Consider the following 26,790-nt stretch of genomic DNA (forward strand, 5'->3'; position numbering starts at 1 on the left):
CGTTTATACCAGGGTATTGCTGAAACACATGCACTATCACAACATGCACTAATGTTACATGCATTGGGGTGCTGTGGTACCATTCATTGTGAATAGCACCACAATGAATGGTACCACAGAACCCCCAATGCACTGTCACAGCATACATGCGCTGCAAAGTACCACAAAACAGACCCAGGTATGGGGGGTTATTTACAAAGGCAAATCCACTTTGCACTGCAAGTGCACTTGAAAGTGCAGTCGCTGTAGATCTGAGGGGAAGCTCTAAAATTAGGGGAAGCTTTGCTGATTTTATCATCCAATCATTTGCAAGCAAAAATGCTGTTTTTATTTTCATTGCATGTCCCCCTCATTTCTACAGCGACTGCACTTGAAAGTTCACTTTCAAATGCACTTGTAGTGCAAAGTGGATTTGCCTTTCGTAAATAACCCCCATGGCGTCCTGTGTGTTACACTGCACTAAAATGTAATCACCACCTATGCTTTTGTGTGCTTGTATGCCTAACACAGTGCACCACAATTGTGTCAGCCAAGGAAACACACGTGTTGTGGTGTGAATGGGTCCTAAAACCTCCTACTGAGCCATCTGAGATGACTTGTTAAAGCGGGAGTTCACCCTAAAAAAAATGTTTAACCTTAGATTGATGCTCATTTTGTCTTCGGGACTGGGCGTTCCTATTTTGATTGACAGTCTTCCGACAGGCTTCCAACGGTCGCATCCATCGCGTCACGAGTAGCCGAAAGAAGCCGAACGTCGGTGCGGCTCTATACGGCGCCTGCGCACCGACGTTCGGCTACTTTTGGAAAATCGTGACGCGATGGATGTGACCTTTGGAAGCCTGTCGGAAGACTGTCAATCAAAATAGGAACGCCCAGTCCCGCAGTCCATACCCGGAAGCGGCGGAGAAGATCGCTCTCTAAAACGGTAAGTACAGCTTTGATTTAAAAAAAACTAGCCGATTCCCCTAGACAAAATGAGCATGAATCTAAGGTTAAAAATTAACATTTCCGGGTGAACCTCCACTTTAAGTTCTGTAAACATATGACATCTTTTAGCCTTGTATTAACAAAGATAAAATGCTAAAACGAAAAAGGATACCAGAGCTCCACTAGCTGATTCTAAATAATACGTAGAAAATCACTGTACATGCGCTAACAAAATGCACGCCTCTGAAAAAACTTGGTTTCTTCAGTATATTGACAATGTGATCATCTGCAAATATGCCCTGGAAAGTGTTCCAAAGGCTTCAATAGCCAATGGTTTATAAATAAATCTTCAGGGTGAAAGTGTTCTGCTTTTTCTCTCCATTGTGCAGGGAATTTCCCATTTCTCACAAATGCACGTAGTCAGTAAAAAATCTAAATGAGGCCATTGAAAATCAATAGTGGACACTACAGAGCTAAGAAAACAGAGGAATCCAGCTGTGGGAGAATCTCACATTTATTATGGCCTAGTCCCTAGCCATTGAAGTTATAGGAAATCAGCAAGTGATTCAAGTGTCTACCCACAGTTGAAATATGAGTTTTGTGGTTTCAGTGGGGTTGACCTTTAACCAAACACTTATACCAGGGTATGGTTCCTCTACAGAGTAATCACAGATGTTCATCAGGAAAGAGAAGGCATTCCCCTATTCTGCCCATCAATTCTCATACGGTTCCTCCCTGCACCCACCTGGTTCACGTGTCCCCCTGAGCGCCAGTAGAGTTGGACAGGTTGAACACATAATAACCTCATCACATATACTAATTACCACTTGGCCACTTACCACTTGGTTGGGAGTGTTCTGTAAATGTGCTTATAATACAGTGCCTAAAGGTCCCAATGATGTAAACCAGTTCTGCCCATAACACCATACATTAAGTGAGGGCAGCCTACAGTTCCTTCGGCTAATTAGAAACTACAAGTCCTGCTAACTTTCAAGGCTTTCTCAGTCTTGTAGCCCCTGAAAAGCCAAAAGGCGGAGTGCCTCCCACACCTGCCACTTGTGAGCCAATCTACTGAAGGATTTCATCCCTGAGGTGTCAGTTGTAAATGCTGCCAAACAAAGGAAGATTTCAAACACCTATTAAATAGCACAGACAATCACCATGATGATTTTCTGTCTGTAGGAAACATAAAGCGTCCTTCTATTCCCCCCACCCCCATCCCCAAAAAATGCCCATATGGTAGCAAGCAGCTCTTGCATTGCATTGTTACATTGTCCGTGCTGGTTGAGTTTTCCAAGTCTGTTGCTTTTTCTCAGAACCTCGGAGTGTCATCAAGGACCAGCCTCAAGCATCATCATCATCAGTCTCAAAGAAGAATCTCACAAAGTGTTTATGACAGCTCCTAGCTAACAGCAAGGAGTAAAGTTACCCTCGTTCTCATATCCTGAGGGTCACAGTACTGAGGAACTGCAAAGTTCATAAATAATGAATTTCCGTGCACTTCCTGACAAAGTCTCTCATAAACACAAGCTTCTCATTGTTCACCAAAGTGTTCAGTTGGCACAAAAGCCTTCCTAATAATAGCGGTTCAGGCTCCTTGTCCCCGGGATGTCCGGCTGCCCGTTCATCCAGATCTCCCGGATAATACGTTCCCTCTCTTCCAGCCTTTGTGCCCTCTCCAGTTCCTCGGCAGAGGTGAAAACATTCATGTTTAAAGTCCTCTCAAAGCGCCGATGCCTTCTGGCAGACAAGTCAGATGTGGTGTCCGAGTCATCGTCGCTATCGCTGCTGTCACTGTCGATCTCTTGCTTCCTGGGCGTCTTCTTCACCGTGGACCTTTTACAGTCGGTCTGACAGGATATCCTCATTACTAGAGCCACGAGTGTCAAAATGAGACCGATGCACACTCCAGATACAAAATACAAAGCTGCTCGTTCTGGGTTTTCTGCAAACAAATAGAAAGAATGTGTCAAAGAAAGAATAAGCAAAGTTAACCATTTGAATAAGGGAGCACTGCTTACTTCCTTCACTCTGTTGCAGTGAAAAGCAAAATATGAATACAGAACACAAATACATAAATGTAGACTTGCTTTCCTTTGCCTGTATAGAGAAAAGTAAATGAGGCATGTAGACTATATCTCAACCCAAGAACAAAATGCAATGCATTGCAGTTTACCACTCCTTAGTGGCTGTATTCGTTTTCTAGTTATTTTAGGCCAAGTCAATTTTCTGCAAATACATAAAAACAACCTGCTGATCCTGATGGAAATCCTATTAACTTCCTGTGTGCTGAACTGAAAGGTTACCAGCTTTCCGCAATATCTTCTGTAAATTAAAAAAAAATATCTATGGGAAAGAAAATGAGAAGAAGTGGTGGTGCTTTTAGTCCAGTTCAGAAGAGCAACCTAGGGTGACTCTATAGCTACAGTGTGGTGAGTGAGCATTGTTGTCACCCTAGGACCAGAAAAGGTTTACAAGTAGGCTCACCAAATGAAAATAAAGCAACAAAAGCCTAAATAAAAACCAAAACTTCTAAGCTGCAATATATATTGTTTTTTGAGTTGATATTCTTTAACTACCCTCACCCCAACTCGCCTACCCCGTCCCCCTGTCGTCGTCCCCATCCCCAAGCAGTAGGTACTTAAAAGAGAAGTATGTTTTTTTTGTTTTTGTTTTATATTCATACTTACCTCGGTGAATGAAGCATCAGGCTAATGCTGCATCTGTCCACCGACGTCTCTGCACTGAGAACCAAGCCAGCGAACACCGCCGATAGTTCATTTCTCACTCCTCCCCTAGCAGAGCGATGCTGACTGTCAGTCGCCATGGCTTCTGCTCTACTTCTCAGCACTCATTGGAGCGCTGAGCAGTGGAGGGGCGGGTAGAGGCTGTCTCAGTGGCTCACTGAGATGCTGAGACTGGCATCAATCAGGGCACCTGGCGAATCACGACTTGAAAGTCATGATGACGCACTGCCCCGACTGATGGTAGTGACCTCAGTGGAGAGCGGACTTCAGAACGCTCTTCGCTGAAAACTGGTCACAGGAGTGCAAAACGAATTGCACTCCTGTGACCCTTAGGAGAAGCCCAGCCTGGACTTCTCCTTTTTATTTTCCCCACTCCCATGCTGTTCAGTTTGGCCTCCAGGACAAAGGTAAAAAGACCTGGCACTTCAAGTTTCAGGTGTGCACATGACCCACTACCCCACTGTTGTCATCTGGGGCTGGAGAAGGGGTGCCCATAGCCTCAAACTGGTTTGGAACTTTCATCGCCTGGTCCTGGCAGCCAAATAAAGCAGTACAAGAGTATACTGTATGTAAAGTCAAAACGTTTTATTTTATTTAGCTTTGAAAGGAGTCTTGGTTGTTGTCCATGTCTCTATTGCTCAACAGGACACTTTTTCCAGGACCAACTATCTGCATTTCTCCATATTTTTGAGGGATTTTCTCACTTCCTGTCGTGTCTCCGGGGCAGAAAGTGAAGGGAAATTTCCCCAATGGGACACAGAGCTAAATCAAAAATAAAAAACTACAAAACTGATATGGGCTTCATCCCTTCTCCACTCTCTAAAGCCAAAGCTTTTTATTTTTGTTGTGGATATACTTTAAAAATTTACATTGCTTGAATTACAGGATCTCTTCAAGCCTTGTGCCTACAAAGAAAATAGTGTTACTACTTTGGGAATGGTGCCAAGCGTTCCCCAGAGACTCAGAGTTCTAGATTTACAACAATTCAGTTGAAAATACAAAAGTCTCTTCTAAAAGCCTGGAAAAAAATAGCCTCAACCGGTTTTGTCTTGGTATTTGACGTATCTGATTGTGTCACATGCATCTCGTCCTTTCCAAAGAATGAAACTTAATCCCTGCACAACATACATTCGCTTAGAGGAACCACGCTGGCTCCCTGCCCAGACCACCAAAAATTAATTCCAGCGCGATCAAGGTTTGATTTATCATTTACATTTTACTGTGTTCCTCGCTTTTCTCTACAGCATCTCAATAATCTAGCCTTTCCTGTGCTGCAGCCGTCTGGCAAACAGCCTGAGAACAGATTAGACGACAAATGGAGCACTTGGGAACTTCATAAAGTGAACTTCAGTACAGAACAACGTCCTGTCGTGTAATATTAAAACTAGGAGTAAAATGGAATACAGACCCCATAGGAAGACGTGTAAACAAAAGATAACAGGGACGTTTGTTTCCTATGTTTCTCTTTCTCTGCATCTGAAATTTCAGAAATCCTTATTTTGCAACTTGCTATTAGACAAAATTTAATGTTGTTGGGCCCGACTTGAAAAGGGTCAATCTTCAGTTTGTATTTTTTTTTTTACTACATTGAATTTAATAAAAAAAAATTGTATTTTTTTTTTTCATTTATTTTAAGACTTTTGTGCAGAGTACTCAATCTTGTGAGATCAAGTAATGCAAGAAAAGTTGCAAGAGAGTTGGGCTTTTGAAATCTCTTTTGGAAATACAAATCCTTTGGCAGATAAAACTGATCCCATGTATGTATATCTGTCCATCTGGTTTTAAGATGTAAAAATAAATACAGAGCTGTATTGTTTACACCATCTGCACTGATCTGCATCTTCATCGTCACTAACCTGGTCTCAAAATACCAACAAAATTGTCCTCTCCACTCCTCCCAAGACCTGCTCTCTAGTTCCCTCATCACCTCCTCCCATACTCACCACCAGGACTTCTCCAGAGCCTCTCCCATTCCCTGGAACTCCTTACCCCAATCTGTCTATTTCTTATTCTGGTCACCTTTAGGTGATCCCTGAAAACCAATCTCTTTAGAGAAGCCTACACTGCTTCTAACTAATACACTGGCCCGGATTCACATACATTGGCGCATATTAATGCCGGCGTAGCGTATCTAATATACGCTACGCAGAAGCAGAGCAGAGAGGCAAGCACCGAATTCACAAAGCACTTGCCTCCCAAACTGCGCTGGGTTCCCTCGGCGTAAGCCGTCGTAGGTGGAAGTGGGCGTGAGCCATGCTAATGAGGCGTGACCCCATGCAAATGATGGGCCGAGTGCCATACAAGTACTTAAACCGAACGGCGCATGTGCCGTCCCGTGGACGTATCCCAGTGCGCAGGCTCAGAATCACGTCGGAACTACTCCCTAAGATACGACGGATCACTGCCTACGACGTGACCGTAACCTACGCCCAGCCCTATTCACATACTACGTAAACTACGTAAAATACGACGGCTGTGTTCCCTGGTCCATACCTTAGCATGAGTTGCGCCTCATATATGGGGAATAACTTTACACCGGACGTAGGACTTACGCAAACCGCGTATATTATGCGCCGGGCGCAAGTACGTTTGTGAATTGACGTATCTCCCTCATTTCCATATTTGAATAGGAAATCAATGGGAGCGCCACTTGCGGCCAGCGTAAATATGTGCCCACGATACGCCGGCGTAGGAAAGTTACGTCAGTCGGATGAAGCCTATTTTCAGGCGTATCTTGGTTACAGAGTCCGGCGCATAGGTACGACGGCGCATATTTACACTTACGTGGCGTACCTCGAGATACGTCGGCGTAAGTGCTTTGTGAATCCGGGCCATTGTCTTTTTACTTTCTCCATCAGCTCATTTCCACAGTTATTATCTTTTGTATCACTTAAACCCTTCCTCTTAGACTGCGATCTCTAAAGAGCAGGGCTCTCTGATTCTTCTTGTATTGAATTGTATGGTAACTGTAAAGTCTGCCTTCATTTTGTGCTGTGCAAACTGTTGGTGCTATAAAAATCCTGTATAATATACCTGCACAGAACAGAGACAATTCAGTTTGCATGTGTTGCGCTATATAAGTTTCTCACTCAGAGAACACCAACGGCTCTGTGCCATGTTCATACCACAATGCTGCGGTGAGGTGCGGAACTCTGCATAGAAATGCAGACATACAGTAATGCATTTTTGTTCAGTGCACTTCACCAGACCACATGTCACTGCAACACATTGCATATGCTCTTGAATTAGTTTAATAAAGTAAAAAAAGAGTTCAGTTTTATCCCTTTATGACAAGAAGTCATTGAAGCCTAGATGTCTAGACCAAATTTGGAAGTTTTTGAGGCCCATACACACGATCTGACTTGTTGACAACAATTGTCCGACGGACCTGTTTTAGCGGACAATCTGACCGTGTGTGTACGTTCTATCGGACAAACTTTTTAGTTTTTTCGTCGGACAAATGTTTGCTGTGAGAACAGACAAACTTTCCGGAAACAAATGTCCTACATCGGCTAATCCGATTGTGTGTACACAAGTCCTTTGGACTAAAGTCCAAAGTACAAACACGCATGCTCAGAAACAATGCTAAAGATCAGACAACAATAACAGAAGTTGCCCAAAGGGTGGCGGTAAAGAGCTGAAAAACCAAGTGATTTGGTGAAAGTTGGCTAAAAAAGTCCCGCTGTGTGTATGCAGAACAAGTTCACAGGTAAAGCCCTTCGGACGGAAACGTCAGATGGAAGTCCGATCGTGTGTATGAGGCTTTGGCTTTAAAGCCCAACTTGAGGCAAAAAATGTTTTCCAATTGAGTGGGGCTGTGCCTGCACTTCACAAGTCAAAGAGGTTTTCAACAAAACCTCCAATGTTTCCCTCATAACAGAATTCCAGGTAATAAATAAGTAGAAGTGCCCATCTATGGCGGGATCTGGGTTGGAAAGAGACATGAGTAAGGTGTAAATTATTATGAGATCTATGCGTCCTTGCAGTGATTACAGAGCACTACGCTGTTTTTCTTCCTGACTTGGACTTGTTCGTTTTTGGTGGGGATGGAAACCATTACATGACCATGATAGATTTCCTCACCATGGCACCATGATATCAAACCACACTTATGATCTCATGCATCCCAAGACCCACTGACATGGTTGTATGTAGAGTAAAGTAAAGACTGGTCAAGGACACAGTACCCAGCAGTACAGCATGAAGATCTATAGAGTAATTAAAGCGGAGGTTCACCCGCACATGACACTATTTCCCCCTAGATGGATGCTTGTTTTGTCTAGGGGAATCGGCTAGTTGTTTTAAAATATGATCCGTAATTACCGTTTACGAGATGCATCTTCTCCGCCGCTTCCGAGTATGGGCTGCGGGACTGGGCGTTCCTATTTTGATTGACAGTATTCCGAGAGGCTTCCGACGGTCGCATCCATCGCGTCACAATTTTCCGAAAGAAGCCGAACGTCGGTGCGCAGGCGCAGTATAGAGCCGCACCGACATTCGGCTTCTTTCGGCTACTAGTGACGCGATGGATGCGACCGTCGGAAGCCTCTCGGAAGATTGTCAATCAAGAAGGAACGCCCGCTCCCGAAGACCCATACCCGGAAGCGACGGAGGAGATGCATCTCGAAAACGGTAAGTACGGATCATATTTTAAAACAACTAGCCGATTCCCCTAGACAAAACGAGCATCCATCTAAGGGGAAAACATAAAAAAAAAACATAATTGGGTGAACTCCCGCTTTAATGTTGAACAGCAGCTGGTCATTTTAGGCAAAGTGGAAATAAGGCATCCACAAGAAAATTACTACATGCATGTTCCCACATCTAGCTCAAATTGAGATCATTGGGGACCTCATTGGGAACTCTGCATAAAAGACAGCTGTTTTTTATGTTGTCTTACCAAGCACTGTGTCTAATGCCGCATACACACCGTCGGAATTTCCGACAACAAATGTTCGATGTGAGCTTGTTGTCGGAAAATCCAACCATGTGTATGCTCCATTGGACATTTGCTAATGGAATTTCCGACAACAAATGTTTGCGAGCTGGTTCTCAATTTTTCCGACAACAAAAGTTCTTGTCGGAAATTCTGATCGTCTGTAGCCAATTCCGAAGCACAAAAATCCTATGCATGCTCGGAATCATTGGACTTTATTTTTCTCGGCTTGTCGCAGTGTTGTATGGGACCGCGTTCTTGACATTCGGAATTTCTGACAACATTTGTGTGACTGTGTGTATGGAAGACAAGTTTGAGTGAACAATCCGTCGGGAAAAAATTCACGGTTTTGATGTCGGAATGTTTGATCGCGTGTACGCAGCATTAGACTCATCTTTTTCCATTGGTTTGCACTACATAAGACAGTGGTAAAATGGGCAACAATACTCAGGCATGTCTGGAGTCTTAGCTATGTGTTCTTTTTTAGTCTAAGGTAATTATAAAACTCAATGATGACTTGACATTCAAGAGAACCCATTTTGAGATGCATTAAGGGTCAGACAGGTAAAAGACCATATTTACTTCCACAACAAGAGATGTGAAATATGGCTTTCATGAAACCAACCAAGGATTTTGCTATCTCTAAAGAAAGCGGACTGAAGTGCAGCAGAATGTGTTGAACCTTTGGAAGCGTTTATAGAAAGATATAAGTAAACACAGATGTGTTTTATGTAGTGTAAAAATGGCCAAAGAACAGTTCCAGAAGTACTTCAGAGTCAAATTTGGGTTGTGTCATCGTCATTATTTATCGCATTAGGACTAAACGAGAAATGAGAATTTAAAGCTGAACTTGGTAAAGGGGTTGTAAAGGTTTGTTTTTTTATTTTCTAAATAGGCTCATTGTTGGTTCACTTACCTTCGATTTCTCTTCTAAAATTTTATTTTCCTTGTATGAATTTCTTACTTCCTGTTTCTCCTCAGTAAACTTCACACCATCATCTGAGCGGTGTTTAGTCAGCCAAAACAGCTTACTGAGGAAGAACAGGAAGTGAGAAATTCAGAAAAAGTAAACAAAGAAAAAAAACATTAAGGGTGCTTTCACATGGAGCGCCCGTACAGGTCCGCCTGTCAGTTTTTTTTGGCGGACCTAAACGGGCGCTCCGTGCTCCTCTATGGAGCCGCAGATGTCAGCGGTGGCATGCCCGCTGACATCCGACCCGCTCCGATCCGCCAAAGTCTGACGAAGGAAAAACCTACTTTTCCATCCATCTGGCGGATCAGATCAGGTGAACACGGACATACGGGGGGAGTGGAGAAAACACAGGACGGTCCCTGCACAGTGTGCAGGGACTGCCCTGTCATCCGCCGGCTCAGCAGGGATCAACAGAGTGATCCCCGCTGAGCAAGCGGAGGTGCAATGGGCGGATCATTACTGATCCGCCCCGTGTGAAAGGGGCCTTAGAAGGGAAATCGAAAGAAAAGGTAAGTGAACCAACAATGCACTAGCTTAAAGCGGGGGTTCACCCAAAAAAAATGTTTTTAACATTACATTCAGGCGAGTTGTTAGAATGACAATCGGCTGTTTTTTTATATATATATATATATATATATATGTTCACCGTGCCTTCCGGGTATAATCTGTGGGACTGGGCGTTCCTAATTAATTGACATGCTTCCGACGGCGCATACAGCGCGTCACAAGTTGCCGAAAGAAGCCGAACGTCGGTGCGCAGGCGTCGTATAGAGCCGACTCGCAGTACGGCTTCTTTCGGCAACTCGTGACGCGCTGTATGCGCCGGTCGGAAGCATGTCAATCAATTAGGAACGCCCAGTCCCGCAGATTATACCCGGAAGCTGCGGTGAACATATATATATAAAACGGTATGTACGGCAAGGATTTAAAAAAAAAAACAGCCGATTGTCATTCTAACAACTCGCCTGAATGTAATGTTAAAACATTTTTTTTGGGTGAACCCCCGCTTTAAAGGGACCTATTTAAAAAATAAAAAACAAACCTTTACAACCCCTTTAAGTTATAAAATGTATGGTTTTCAACGTCTCCAGTATAGTAAGGTTCTAATGCTCATTTAGTCTAGTGCGATGTACCAACCTTATTCCTCTTCCCCAGGAGTAACTTTGTGGTACTGGTCATGAATACCAGAACTGGGGGACGGAGAAATTAGGAAAGTAATTCTTATCTATAACATTCCCTAGACTGATGAACATTAGAGCCTTGCCTCAAAAACATTTATTTTATAAGCTGATTGGAGTCAGCTTTAGATTCTGTAAAAGCGTGAATAATCAAGTTAAATATTTGACATTAGGCTTTGGATTGCAAAACACAAATATAACATTAATCGGTATGTATAGGTTACCAAAACTTTGTGAAGGAAATTCCTTTTATACTTCCTGCTCAAAATGAGAGGTCACACAAGCACAGAGGAGTTCAGGGCATTTTAAAGTCACTGGATAAGAAATTTTGAGTCTAATGACATCCCTGATCTCTACCCAACTGCCACCCAATCCTAATTCATGTGACACATACATCTAAATTAATTGACAGTATTTTTAAACCCAATCACTAAAACTTCATATAAGATTTAACATGGCAATATAATTTGAAGCAACATGTAAAATATTTTAAAATCTGCCGTTATCAACAACCCCTTGACAATAGCAAAAGGCACATATGCGGGCACAGGGCAAGCTCCAAAAAGCAATATTTTTTCTCAGTTTAAGGCCGATATGTATTCTACATATTTTTGGCAAAATAAATAAATCGCAATAAGCAAATATTGATTGGTTTGCGCAAAAGTTATAGCGTTTACAAAATAGATTTATGGCATTTTTATTATTAATTTTTTTACTAGTAATGGTGGCGATCAGCGATTTTTATCGTGACTGCGACTTTATGGCAGACACATCAGACACATTTTTGGGACCATTTTAATTTTTGCAGCGATCAGTGCTATAAAAATGCACTGATTACTGTAAAAATGACACTGGCAGTGAAGGGATTAAATACTACGTGGCACTGAAGGGGTTAAGTGTGTCCTAGGGAGTGATTCTAACTGTTAGGAGGAGGGACTACCAGTGACACGTCAGCGATCACTGTTCCCGATCATGTGTCTAGGCAGAACAGGGGAATGCCTTGTTTACAAAGGCATCCCCCTGTTCTGCCTTTGCCGACCGCAATCGCGGGCCGCCCGGGAACATCGAGTTTCCGAGACCCGCAGGCGCACTCACAGGTACGCCCATTTGTCTGCCCGTGCCATTCTGCCTACGTATACCGGCGTGCAGTGGTCGGCAAACGGTAAGTTAATAAAAATTACAATTCTTTATAATACACTGTGTTTACCAAACAAATTTTCATTCATTTAGGGCAGGAGTCTCCAAACTTTCTAAACAAAGGGCCGGTTTACTGTGCTTTAGACTTTAGGGGGGCTAGGCTATGACCATTGGGTGTAGAAAAGGTCTCCGACGTCAGTGAGAAATAATGCCCCATTTTTTGTTTCAGTGGGAGTAATTGCACCCCATCATTGGTGTCAGTGGGAGGAACTCTGCCCCTATCATTGATGTCATTGGGCCCCATTGTTGGTGTCATTGAGAGAAATTGTGCCCCATCATTTCTGTCATTCAGAGGAATTGTGCCTCATCATTGGAAGGAATTGTGCCCCTTCAGTGGGGTCGGTAGTGGTGGGGGGGGTTTGGATTATCCTCCATTGTTGGTATTAGTGGATGAAATAGTGCCCCTGGGCCTCAGTTTGGAGACAACTGATTTAGGGTTTACATGTATTTTAAAGCTTTAGCTTAAATCAGCTATATACTGGTTCTTCAAAACAAAGGTGTGTAAAGTCTAATGCAGACACATGATCAGATTTTCTGTCGGAAAAACCTTGGATGTTTTTTTCCGACCAACGGAATTCCGCTCAAGCTTGGCTTGCATACACACGGTCACACAAAAGTTCTCTGAACTTTCGACTGTCAAGAACACGGTGACTTACAACACTACGACAAGGCGATAAAATGAAGTTCAATGCTTCTGAGCATGTTTAAAATTGTTTCAGAGCATGCGTCGGAATTTTGTGCGTCAGAATTGCTACAGACAATTGGATTTTCTGATAGAAATTGTTTCCGTTGGAAAATTTGAGAACCAGCTCTCAATATTTTGTTGGTGGAAATTCCGAAAGCAAAAGTCCGATGGAGCATACACATGGTCGGAATTTCCGCTCAAAAGCTCACATCGGACTTTTCTTGTCGGATTTTCCGATCGTGTGTACGGGGCATTAGGGTTAGTTTTCTATAGAACGTAGCCACAGCCTGAGTTAAAAAGCCTGACTCTTGTGAGAATGCTATAGAGAAGGACATTTGCGCTTTTAGGAAGTAGTGGTCTCTCTGCAGAGGTCCAATGCATCCCTCGCTGATTCAGAACTAGTGCTCTCTAATCAGCAGTGAGCATAAGCTTTGCTGACTACAAAGTTAAAAGTCTGACTCAGCAGAGGGGGAGTCAGACCCCTGCAGAGAGGCCATTGCTTCCACGCAGAGATCAAGGGTCCTTTTCTGCAGCATGCAACCAGGGGACAGACTTTTCTACTCAGGATATGGCTGTTAATTATAGAAAACAAACTCGTATTTTGAATACCTTTTATGTTGATATACTGAGAAAGTATTTAGCCAATTTAAATGGAAAGTTTCAATCTGATCATCGTTTATTCCTTTCGAGCCATACATAACTTTTTTTTTTTGAAAAGCCAATGGCGTGTGAAACACACCCAAAAACTCCACCCGGTGCCAGAAAAAGTGCACACACATAAAGCGTGAAACACAAAACGTGCAATGGGTGTTACACTTGTCCTCCACAAGGAAGGACCTTACCATAGGCGTGCGCACAGGGTGTGCCAGGTGTGCCCAGGCACACCCTAATCACTAAACACCCTAATCACCCTGAGCAGCACAGATTCCCCCCTACTGCCCTGGCTCCCATATTTCCCCACCACAGCGCTGACAGCTTCCCTCCTATCCTATTGGCTGTTGCTGCTGGGATATTTTAAGAGTGGGGAGGGGGCCAGTAAATATGTAATTTACCGGCCCCTTCCCTTTCTGAATGAACATCGTGAGTGATCGATAGGGTGTGTTTGGGCTTTGGGGTGCACACCCTAATGAATTAGGCTGCGCACACCTATGGACCTTACCCTGATCCCCCGGGGCGTTAGGCTCCAGACGGGGACTGACGCATTTCACATGGTCCACCTGGCCGAAACCAGACAGACCCCGTTCTCTGGAAGGTCTGCCGAAACACACCCACCCAATTACTAGGTGGGGCTCCCCCAAAGGTAGACCCCATGAGAGCAGGCGAACTAAGCCAGAAAGCCATGTCCACCCACTCCCAAGATGTTCAGGGCAGGCCCGAGGACCTACACCCTACTAATCACTCGTGACAAACGTGTACACCAAACAAAAAAATACATTCGAGCCATACATAACTGCATACAGTATTTATACATTAGGCATATAGCTATTTATGGAGGGTCAGATTTTGTTGGTCTTTGGATACCAACAGATGCTAACTTACATGGTGAAAGAGAACCTACAGAATGAAAGCCTATTTATACCAGAAAAATGTCAGGGACAAGAAGGGTGAGGTCTTCAGGTGACATTAGTTACAATATGACAGTCTATGGCAGTCATACTATACTTTAATGTTCAGACGCCCACCCAACAGCTGCTGATCTTGGGTCACTGCTTGGGACCTGTAATATGTAAATAAAGACATCCAGCAAGTCCAGCTAGTGAATGGGGTTTTTGCTGCCCGTGAAGGAATGCCGGAGTATTTATGGGTGTGAGACAGCTGTGCGCAGCGTCTTATACACAACAGTAATAGAGCAGCAGGTGCAGGAGCTTCCATTAGCAGTGCCAAAAGTGCACATGATAGTTATTTCATGATTATTTTCTATTGCTTGCAAAGGCAAAGTTTAAGATATGTCTTTATAACCATCTATGTGATTGTGTTTCTTTTTTTTTTTTTAACGGTAGGATCTGCCAGTATGCCTTGTAACAAGGAAAGAGGGAAGGTTGTAGATTATACCCTACAGTGTCTGAACCTTAGGCAGATGCCTCGCTTGCTACCTGTTGTGCTGCTGCCAGTACCAAAATCAATTCCATTGTGCAAATCAAAATAAAAAATGGACTGACTGCCATAAGTAACATCATTACTTCTCCTTATAAACATCATTATTTACAGAATTTACCCTAATATGAACTCTGGGCTGGAAAAAAATAATCTTAGGTCTCGTACACACGATAGGATTACGGTCTGAAGGACCGTTGTCATAGGTTAATCTATGAAGCCGACTGATGGTCCGTCACGCCTACACACCATCAGTTAAAAAAAACGATTGTGTCAGAACGCGGTGAAGTAAAACACAACGACGTGCTGAAAAAAACGAAGTTCAATGCTTCCAAGCATGCGTCGACTTGATTCTGAGCATGCGCGGGTTTTTAACCAATGCTTTTGCATACTAACGATCGGTTAGGCGTCCATCGGTTAAATTTTAAAGCAAGTTCTCATTTTTTGACTGAAGGTTAAATAACCTATGGGGCCTACACACGATCGGTTTTGACTGATGAAAACGGTCCTTCAGACCGTTCTCCTCTGGCAATCCTATTGTGTGTACGAGGCCTTACAGTAGTTGAAACTCACATGGTTGATGATTAAAACAGGTACAGCTAAGTATGCAGGCATCCGGGGTAAAGCGATCCACATAGAGCATCCTCCACACCACCATTGATGTCATCCCTTCCACAAACGGTTCAAGCCTCGCTTTCAGATCGCTCTACAGCAGGGTAGTCGTCCCAGTCAGGATTGCAGATTGACAGCGGTAAGGAGGACGGTCTATGTGGATCGATTTACCCCGGATCCCTGCATACTTAGATGTTCCTCTTTTAATCATCAACCATGTGAGTTGCTAAATGTACCTTCATTAAATGTAACCATATTGCTACATTGGGGCCACGTACACACGGTCAGACAAAACCGATGAGAATGGACCGAGGTTCAGTTTCATCGATCCAAACCGACCGTGTGTATAGCCCATCGGTCTGTTTTCCTTCGGTCCAAAATTTTAAAACATGCTTCAAAATCGAACCGATGGAACGCTGCCCGATCGGTCCAAACCGATGGTTAGTACAGAAAGCATCGGTTCAAAACCCGCGCATGCTCAGAATCAAGTCGACGCATGCTTGGAAGCATTGAACTTTGTTTTATTCAGCACAACGTGTGTTTGAGGTCACCGCGTTCTGACCCGATCGGTTTTTGGAACGATGGTGTGTACACACATCAGACCATCAGGCCACTTCAGTGGTGAACCGATGGAAATGGCCCGTCGGACCATTCTCATGGGTTGGGAACGACCGTGTGTACGCGGCCTTAGAGGCGCCCCTCTTCTCTTTTATACTCTGTAGCTCCTGCTGGATTTTACTTCTAATCCCCTTGTGGAAGCTTCCATTTGTGGATGGACATTTTATAGTTACACAATCTATCACATTGCTATAATCTTTTTATATGGACTATAAACTGAAGGACTTATGAATAAATGGTTGTAGAATGAATCATTTAAGTTTCCATTATTTCTTTTAAATTAAATTTGCTTTAAAATACAAGTGCTTTGGATTACAAGCACGTTTCTTGAACAAATCATGCTCGCAATCCAAGGTTTTACTGTACCTGGAAAGTATTTAGCTGATGTAAATGGAAAGCTCAATTGGGTTTCAAAGGCTGAATTTTTTTTACCTTCATGCATTCTATGCATGAAAGTAAAAAACCTTCTGTGTGCTCCTCCCCCCACAGCCCCCCTAATACTCACCTGAGCCCCATCTCAATCCAGCAATGTGCATGAGAGCCTCGGTTGTTCAGGGACTCCTAGTGAGCCAATGAGGAGAGAGTGGGGGGCGAGGCTGAGCAGCGGCTCTATGTGTGTTATGGACGCATAGAGCAGGGCTTGGAAACGAGCAAGCACCAGTGCCCCCATAGCAAGCAGCTTGCTTTTGGGGGCACTGGTCAAGGGGGAGGAGCCAGGAGCACCAGCAAGTGACCCAAGAAGAAGAGGATCAGGGCTGCTGTGTGCAAAACCATTGCACAGAGGAGGTAAGTATGATTATTATTTTTTTAATACCAAACATTTAATACCACTTTTAATCTGATTGTTTTTTCTTTCTAGCTATAAATAGCCCTATACAGTAGTTATACTTTAGGCATATAGTGATTTATGGTGGCCCACAGACTGAACAGAAAAAATCGATGGCCAGCTTAAAGGGGTTGTAAAGCTTCATATTCTTTCACCTTAATGCATCCTATGCATTAAGGTGAAAAAACACCTTGCACTCTCGGGCCCCCCAGTTTTACTTACCTAAGCCACAAAACTCTGTGGGCGTGATCCCGCAATGCTTTCCCCCAGCTTGAGGCGGCTCTTCATTGGAGATTGATAGCAGCGCAGCCATTGGCTCCCGCTGCTGTCAGTCAAATCAATGACGTGGTGCGCCTGGGCCGAGTGATACACTTGGCGGCTATGGCCGCCACTGTATCACACGGGAGCATGCCCGCAAGCTAACCCCCTTGGGAGAGCACTTCCCAGAAGGGGGTTAGCTCTTGCGGGAGGGGAGCCGAGACAACCATTGAGGGACCCCAGAAGACGAGGATTGGGGCCGGTCTGTGCAAAACGAACTGCACAGTGGAGGTAAGTATGGTATGTTTGTTATTTTTTTTAACCCTTACAACCCCTTTAAGGAACAATACTTACCTTATTCCCCTCTCCCACAGGCTCCCTCTAGGTGTGACTGGGACCCTACAGCCACCTCTCTAAACCACTCATGGTCACATGTTCTGCCCCACCACATATTATGCAGGGTCATTAGCCCTGCTTTGTGCATAATGATGCTGAGGGACTGCCCACAGCCTGGAGCTCTGGGAAGGAGAGGGCAGTGCTGGAGCATGCTGAAATAGGGAATCAAAATATGTCATACTGTCTGTTCTTCTACTCCTAGACATACTGATCATTTGACCCTTGCAGCGCAGGAGGTATGGCTTTAACAAACCTGCATTTTAAATCCATGTACCAAACTGAATGTAGAGATAAGATGATACGCAGGCACTTTGGGAGCCCTGAAGATCTCCATTACGCAAATGTTGACCATAGCTCTTAAAGCTGAGCTTAAGGGTCACATGACTTATCTGCTCAGCATTCTAAACCAGAATGGAGCTTAGGGCCCACAATAGGTTTCAGCAATACTGAAAACACAAGGGATCAACACGGCGTCAATTGAGCTCTAAGTCTGTTGTGTTATCAAAATTTGGATGCTAGGTGGTGGCATCAGCAGTGGTCCCCGGGCTTGTGGGTGACTAAGGTCAGCAGACACAACTTTCCATGGATAGGTAGATGATTGGGTCTACAGCCTTTTCAGGAAGTCAATATACATCATGTAAGGTCAGCAGACACAACTTTCCATGGATAGGTGGATGACTGGGCCTACAGCCTTTTCAGGAAGACAATATACATTATGTAAGGTCAGCAGACACAACTTTCCATGGATAGGAAGATGACTGGGTCTACATAAACCTTTCTAGGAAGAGAATATACATCATGTAAGGTCAGCAGACACAACTTTCCATGGATAGGTAGATGACTGGGTCTACAGCCTTTTCAGGAAGACAATATAATCATGTAAGGTCAGCAGACACAACTTTCCATGGATAGGTAGATGACTGGTTCTACAGCCTTTTCAGGAAGACAAAATACATCATGTATGGTCACCAGACACAACTTGCTAGGGATAGGTAGATGATTGGGTCTACATAAACCTTTTTCTAGGAAGAGAATATATATCATGCAAGGTCATCAGACACAACTTTCCATGGATAGGTACATGACTGGGTCTACATAAACCTTTCTAGGAAGAGAATATACATCATGTAAGGTCAGCAGACATAACTTTCCATGGATAGGTAGATGACTGGGTCTACAGCCTTTTCAGGAAGACAATATACATCATGTAAGGTCAGCAGACACACATTTCCATGGATAGGTAGATGACTGGGTCTACAGGCTTTTCAGGAAGACAATATACATCATGTAAGATCATCAGACACAACTTTCCATGGATAGGTAGATGACTGGGTCTACAGCCTTTTCAGGAAGACAATCTACATCATGTAAGATCATCAGACACAACTTTCCATGGATAGGTAGATGACTGGGTCTACATAAACCTTTCTAGGAAGAGAATATACATCATGTAAGGTCACCAGACACAACTTTTCATTGATAGGTGGATGACTGGGTCTACATAAACCTTTCTAGGAAGAGAATATACATCATGTAAGGTCAGCAGACACAACTTTCCATTGATAGGTAGATGATTGGGTCTACATAAACCTTTCTAGGAAGAGAATATACATCATGTAAGGTCTTCAGACCCAGCTTTTCATTGATAGGTGGATGATTGGGTCTACATAAACCTTTCTAGGAAGAGAATATACATCATGTAAGGTCTTCAGGCACAACTTTCCATGGATAGGTAGATGACTGGGTCTACATAAACCTTTCTAGGAAGAGAATATACATCATGTAAGGTCTTCAGGCACAACTTTCCATGGATAGGTAGATGACTGGGTCTACATAAACCTTTCTAGGAAGAGAATATACATCATGTAAGGTCAGCAGACACTTTCTAGGGATAGGTTTTTGAAATTGAATGTTGTAGAGGCAGGGTCGCTTGAACATTTTTTTTTAATTATAATTAATAATAATAATAGCTTATGGTTTAATATTAAAATAGATCTGAAATAACTGCCATCTGTTCATACACACCTGCCACTAATTAGGCAACTCAAGTTGTTTATGAAGTAAAATCTTATAAGATCTAAAAAAGATAGGAAAAACAAAGAGCGCAGAGCAGCATAATGCAATTTCCTGTCTTTTTATCTTTCCTTTACCAATCTCTGTATCGAACTCGGTGGCAGCTGTCCCCATTGGCTCTACAGAAGATAATCAGTTTGTGTTGTGAATAATGCCTCATCCATTACACTGCCATCTCAGCAACTAAATATTTCCAAATATGTAAAACTGTGTTTGTTTTACTAGCAGTTATATTTGGAAAAAGAAACCCTTTGGAGCTGATCTGAAGCCAGCAGACATTACTCATCTGCAAACAAAAGCTATTAGAGACATCCGAGAAAGAAATATCTTTGCTTTCATCTTGGAAAAAAAAGCTAGAGATCTTACAACAACACTAGAGAGAATACAGCTTGTGGATGCAGCACATTGGGAGATCAAGCACTTTGCTGCTGTTCTGGATTCTGGCTGATGTGTAGTGAGGTCAGCCACAGATGAGACATCTTGTAGACCGCCATGAGGTCTACATACACCCAGTGTATTCTGGAAACCAGATACGCTTAAATTTGGCTAAGATACGAGCGGCGTAAGTCTCCTACGCCGTCGTATCTTAGGGTGCATATTTACACTGGCCGCTAGGTGGCGCTTCCGTTGGTTTCCGCGTGGAATATGCAAATGAGAAAGATACGCCGATTCACGAACGTACGTACGCCCGTCGCAATTAGTTATGCCGTTTACGTAAGACATATGCCGGCGTAAAGATAAATCTGGTCTCTAGGTGGCGTAGCCCATGCAAAGTATGGACGTCGGAACAAGCGTATCTTTTTACGTCGTTTGCGTAAGTCGTACGCGAATAGGGCTGTGCGTAAGTTACGTTCACGTCGTAGGCAGTGTTCGACGTATCTTAGGCATTCTATCCGACGCATGCGCACTGGAATCCGTCCACGGATGGCGCATGCACCGTACGTTCAAAACGTCATTTACGTGGGGTCATGCTTTATTTGCATAAAACACGCCCACCTCTTCCCAATTTGAATTAGGCGCGCTTACGCCGGAACATTTACCATACGCCGCCGTAACTTAGGACGCTAGTGCTTTGTGAATACAGCACTTGCCTCTCTAAGTAGCGGCGGCGTAGCGTAAATAAGATACGCTACGCCCGCACAACGTAAAGCCGCCCTACGTGAATCTAGGCCTAAATTGCTATCTAAAAAAGGAACTATAAGGGACCCGGCCTCTTTTTTTTGCATGGGGAGGGGGGGTCTCCACGCTGTTTTTTTCTTTTTTTTGATTACTGGCAATGGCTTGCAGCCATGAAAATCTATTTAAATGTATTTTTGCATTGATACATGTCCCCCAGGGCGGTACCTGGGCCCCCATACTCTTTTTATGGCCAATAACTTGCCTATAAGCCTTCATAATGGGGACTGTTGAGTTTTTATGTTCGGGTCCCATAGACTTTAGCCACTTAGCACACGCACATTTACGTCTACACAATGGCACAGGCAGGCAAATGGATGTACCTGTACGTCCCTTTAAATTTTCCGCCCAACGGGCGCATTCCCGGGCAGCCCGCGTTTGCGGTTGGCAAAGGCAGAACAGGGGGATGCCTTTGTAAACAAGGCATTCCCCTGTTCTGCCTAGTGACACGTCAGGGATCTACTGTTCCCTGTGATCGTGAACAGTGATCGCTGACATGTCACTGGTAGCTCCTCCCCCTAACAGTTAGAATCACTCCCTAGGACACACTTAACCCCTTCAGCGCCCCCTAGTGGTTAACCCCTTCACTGCCAGTGTAATTTTTACAGTAATCAGCGCATTTTTTTTAGCACTGATCGCTGTAAAAATGACAACAGTCCCAAAAATGTGTCAAATGTTTTTACCAAAAATATATAGAAGAATATGTATTGGCCAAAATATTTTTGGGGGATATTTATTATAGCAAAAAGTAAAAAATATTGCTTTTTTTTTCTCAAAATTGTCGCTCTTCTTTTGTTTATAGCGCAAAAAAATAAAATCGCAGAGGTGATCAAATACCACCAAAAGTAAGCTCTATTTGTGGGGAAAAAATTATTAAAATTCCTTTGGGTACAGTGTTGCATGACCAAGCAATTGTCATTCAAGTGTGACAGCGCTGAAAGCTGAAAAATGGCTTGGGCCGGAAGGGGGTGAAAGTGCCCTGTATTGAGGTGGTTAAAAAAGATAGAAAATACCTTCTGAACTGACATTGACACGTCCATCAACCATAAAAATTATATTCAGTTTTAATGAATAGGTTTAGATTATGGGTCTTCAAACTACGGCCCTCCAGTTGTTCAGGAACTACAATTCCCATCATGCCTAGTCATATCTGTGAATGTCAGAGTGTTACAATGCCTCATGGGATGTGTAGTTCCGCAACAGCTGGAGGGCGGTAGTTTGAGGATCCCTGGTTTAGATCTACTTTAACAGAACTGCTCCTGGGGGGAGGTGCAACTGACTATGCTGTAAGTGCCCACTGACCTATTGTTGGGGACAGACACAAGATCGATTGTATACAACATATTGTAAAGACATTGTGCTGCCTGGGACCAAGAATGAAATGCTGCTCCCCCTCCCCCCCAACAAAAATCACGTCATGGCTCTATACATGTATAAAGAGGACCTGTCATGGCTCTATTCATGTGATAAAGACAAAATTGCCTAAGGAAAGCAACCAATGGTCGGACTTTATAGGCAACACAGATAGGGATAGCAAAAAATATATAATTTTATAACAAAGTAGTTACATAAAACAACATTAAAAAGAAAACCATACAAGATGTCAGGTATGTATGTTGCCTATAAATGTCCCCTCTGCGTCTACGCGTTTCGCCATGAGGCTTCTTCAGGACAGACAAGAGAGGAAAATAGTCAAAGTCATCCGAACCACATAGGCATAGGCATAGATATATCCTGTACACAGGCTGTCTCCCGGGGGCAAACACTGCTATCCAATCTGCCATAATGAGTAATAACATTGTACCGTGGGCAGGCACGGGGACGGGGCGGTATTAGGATCATAAGAATTTGTGGGTAGAGTAGGAGGGAGCGGCAATGCAGAGGGCTGGAGAGGCAGAGTTTCCCGATTGGAGCCGAGAGCTAGGGGGAACAGATTCCAACGGGCAACCATTCTCGGCACAACAGGTTCTCAGAAGGAGCGGCGCCTGCCTTTCTCACTCGCAGACTGCTCCCCTCCGGCTGTGAGTGTCCTCACAGGCAGTGGAGTGGGCTGTCTGGCGGGCAGCAGAATGCTGCCCCCCTAAAAGTGCTGCCTGGTACCCATGGTACCACCCGGTCCCATCATAGGGCCGGCCCTGATCCAGACATTAGGCTATTCTATTTAGAGGGAAGGAGAAGTGTTATCCATAATGTAGAGAACTATATACCTGTGATAAAAGAATATGCTGCCAACATATTGCTGATCAGTGCCATCTCAGTGTTACCGTGCCCCGTTGGTGCCATGGTCTGATTGAAGATAGTGTGTTCTGTCTCACCCATAGAAAGATTATCATCCACCGGAAAGAATGCTGCTGCCAATCCTTTCTTCCTGTCTGTTAATATAAAATGTGAGAAGATATTGGAAATGATGAAGAATAACCATTATGGCCATTAACATATCAGATGATTATGTTTACACTCAAAACCGCACAAGAGAAAAAAGGAGACCCTGTACCAGACTATTCATTTCAACAAAAACTCAGAGGGTTTTATATGTATTTATACATGTTATTTGCCTTGTGTAGACATCTAGGGCCAGATTCACAGAATAAGTACGCCGGAGTATCTGCTGATACTCCGGCGTACTTTCAAATTTGCCGCGTCGTATCTTTATTTTGAATTCACAAAGATACGACGGCATTTGGCTAAGATCCGACAGGCGTACGGCTTCGTACGCCTTCGGAACTTAGGATGCAATACGTCGGCGCCCCCGCTGGGTGGAGATCGTGTCGTTTTCCACGTCGGGTATGCTAAATAGCTGTTTACGGCGATTCACGAAGGTACGCGCGTTCATCGCATTCTCTTACGTCGTCGCTAGTCGGCTTTTCCCGTCACAAAGTTACGACTGCTATTTAGGTGGTATAACAATAGACAGCCCATGTTAAAGTATGGCCATCGTTCCCGCGTCGAATTTAAATTTTTTTTTTTTTTGCGCAAGTCGTCCGGGAATAAGAAAGTACGTAACGCACATCGCCGTTCAGCACAGACAGTAAGGCCTCATTAACACGGGGCATTAGAAAAAACGAGCTGCAAAGCCACTACCAAAGCCAGGAAAAAGAAGCTGTAAAAAAAAAATATTTTGGTAGCTTTTAGCAGCGTTTCTCTGACACTATTCAAAATCAATGGTTCCCTATGAAAGCGGTCTCCTGATCTGACTTTCAGCCCATTGATTTGAATAGAAGTCGCATCCAAGTCGGATCATCATGATCTGACTTGTGGTGCGACTTGTGCTCTGAGGAGAAGAAAAACGGTGTGGGGTCCCCCTGGTATGGTCTTGGGGGAGGACCCCACGCCATTTTTTTCGAATTTTGGCGTGGGGTTCCCCTTCAAGATCCTCAGAGCACAAGTTGCATCGTGATGACCCAACTTGAATTCGACTTCCAAATCAATGGGCTGAAAGCGCAGCTTAAAGAGGAAGTAAACCCTCTGTTTGTCCTTATTTTTTAAAATACACCTGCAAGAGAAAGTCATAATGAGCTAGTATGCACAGCATGCGAAAAAAAACTCCATTAACCCAGTTAATGGCAGTCACAAAAACGGCTCAGTGCGCCTGCGCCGTTGACAGCAGTTCCCGTTTCTGTGAAAAAATCTCCTTAACCGTGTAGGTTAAGGAGCATAGGCGTGCACACAGGGTGTGCCAGGTGTGCCCAGGCACACCCTAATGACTCTGTGCAACACAGATTCCCCCTACTGCCCTGGCTCCCCCCCCCCCCCCCGCAGCGCTGCCAGCTTCCCTCCTCTCCTATCGACTGTTGCTACTGGGAAGTTTTAGGAGTGGGGAAGGGCCCAGTAAATATGTTATTTACCAGCCCCTTCCCTTTCTGAATGAACATTGTGAGTGATCGGTCGCTTAGACACTGCCCTGACGGGTCAGTATTTGGCACATTATAAATCCATTAAATCAATCAAATCAATCAATCGGTAGTGTGTGTTTGGGCTTTGGGGTGCAAACCCTAATGCAATAGGCTGCGCACACCTATGTTAAGGAGATATTTCTTGCACCTACAGGTAAGCCTTAATCTAGGCTTACCTGTAAGTTCAAGTTAAAAGAGTGGGTTTACAACCACTTTAAAGTGTTACTAAACCCACAACAGTAAAATCTGTCTGCATATTCAGAATAGCATGCTTGTTATACTCACTGTGGAACTTAAGGGGTTAACCTCTGTATATGTTTTTATTTGCATGTCTAGTGTGGCCCCTTTCTTTAGCCGATGTCTAGGCACCTTGGGCCATATTCTCAAATAATTTACGCCGGCGTATTAGCAGATACGCCAACGTAAGTCCGATCCTATGTTTAAGTGTATTCTCAAACTGAGATACACTTAAACATGCCTAAGATACGACGGCCTGCGCCGTTGTATCTTAGGCTGCAATATTTACGCTGACCGCTAGGTGGCGGTCAGCGTAGAATATGCAAATGACTAGTCACGCCGATTCTCTAACGTACGCTTTCCCGCCGTAGTGTTTTAACGTTGTTTCCGTAAGCGATACGCGGCGTAAAGATAAACATGCCCCCTAGGTGGCGTACTCAATGTTAAGTATGGCCGTCGATCCCACGTCGAAATTTGAAAATTTAACGTCGTTTGCGTAAGTCGTCCGTGAATGGCTCTGGACGCCATTTACGTTACAGTCAAAACAAATGACGTCCGTGAGACGTCATTTAGCGCAATGCACGTCGGGTAATTTACCCGACAGAGCATGCGCATTACGATCGGCGCGGGAGCGCGCCTAATTTAAATGATCCACGCCCCCTACCAGGATCATTTGAATTAGGAGGGCTTGCGCGGGTGGACTTTACGCGACGCCGCCGCAAGTTTACAGGTAAGTGGTTTGGGAATCAGGCATTTGCCACTTAAACTTGCGGCGGCGTAACGTGAAGGACATACGTTCCGCCGCCTCAGATCTTTAAGAATATGCCCCCTTAGGTTAGGTTTAAATTAGGTTTCGCCTAGGGTGTTAAAAATCCCTGCACCAGCCCTGGCTGCACTGATAAGACAGGGTTGATGGGCACTGATGGGGCTGCACTGATAATCAGGAAACTGATGATTAGTGCCCTGATTATCAGTGTAAATGTGCCTTGTCACAGCATAGCTGGTTATCAGACAGCTGAGGAAAGAAAATGCTGATAACCAGCATATGTTTACATGTAATCAGCTGATCACATGGTAAAAGGCCGCTGTGATTGGCCCTTTACCGCGATCTGCGATTCAGCTGTATTCAAATGACACAGTAATCACACAACATGCCCAATGCACACCCCTGGGGCAGCGGGGTTCTGGGAGGACGTCAATAGACGCACTCCCAGAAATGTGTGACCGCACTGAAGCCATCATTCGGCTATAGAGTGGTTGGCAAAAGATGAAATGATTTCCTGTAATATTGTAAATTTGTAACCTCAACCTGGTGTGTTAGAAGAGCTGACGTTTTTGGGAAAGGTTGAGGCCAAAACAGAGGAGCCATCCTAATCAGCGGCTCCTACAGGGATAGCGCTACACATTGCGTTGTAGGGCTCTTGCCTATCCCCATACTCTGCAGTGAACTAGCTATAGAGCGGTTTTGACATATTCACATGTAATTTTTATGACTCTGTCCTGCACTGAGGCCACTGCATCTGCTCCTGTTACACAACCCTGCTCTGTATCAGGAGACAATTAAGCCGCAGACAGACCTATTAATCATTTCCTCTTGTTTGTGCTTATTAAATTTAGGCCAAGCACCGTTTCCGCCTGAGATCTAGTAAGTCAGGGAAGAGAACATGTTCTGGGACTAGTGTCCTGTTCATAATAAACAATTCATTACAGACAGGGAGGGCAACTCTAGGATGAAACGGGGAGCTGGTAGAATCTGTATCCATTTAGCATCACCATACAATGCAATTGTTTGAATCCTGAACCAGAGCAATGAGTACAGTACCTGTACTCAGGGGGCTAGATTCAGATATCTTTAGATGCGCGTAACCTATCTCATTTACGATACGCCGCCGCAAGTTTTTGAGGCAAGTGCTTTATTCAGAAAGCACTTGCCTGTAAATTTGCGGCGGCGAATCTTAAATCCC

General features: G+C 44.1%; 1 protein-coding gene across 1 annotated transcript in view; it reads right to left on the reverse strand.

Annotated features, from left to right (window-relative positions):
• Positions 1 to 1,239: 1,239 nt before the first annotated feature.
• LOC120936263 (protein eva-1 homolog C-like) overlaps positions 1,240 to 26,790 on the reverse strand; it is a 583,492-nt gene continuing 557,941 nt past the window's right edge. The window contains exons 7-8 of the mRNA XM_040348487.1: positions 22,904 to 23,068; positions 1,240 to 2,872 (exon numbers count right to left, since the gene is read on the reverse strand). Of these exons, the coding sequence (XP_040204421.1) occupies positions 2,502 to 2,872; positions 22,904 to 23,068 (536 nt within the window). The 3' untranslated portion in view covers positions 1,240 to 2,501. The remainder of the gene's footprint in view (positions 2,873 to 22,903; positions 23,069 to 26,790) is intronic.

Source organism: Rana temporaria, chromosome 4, assembly GCF_905171775.1.
Source record: "Rana temporaria chromosome 4, aRanTem1.1, whole genome shotgun sequence".
Classification (NCBI taxonomy): Eukaryota; Metazoa; Chordata; class Amphibia; order Anura; family Ranidae; genus Rana; species Rana temporaria.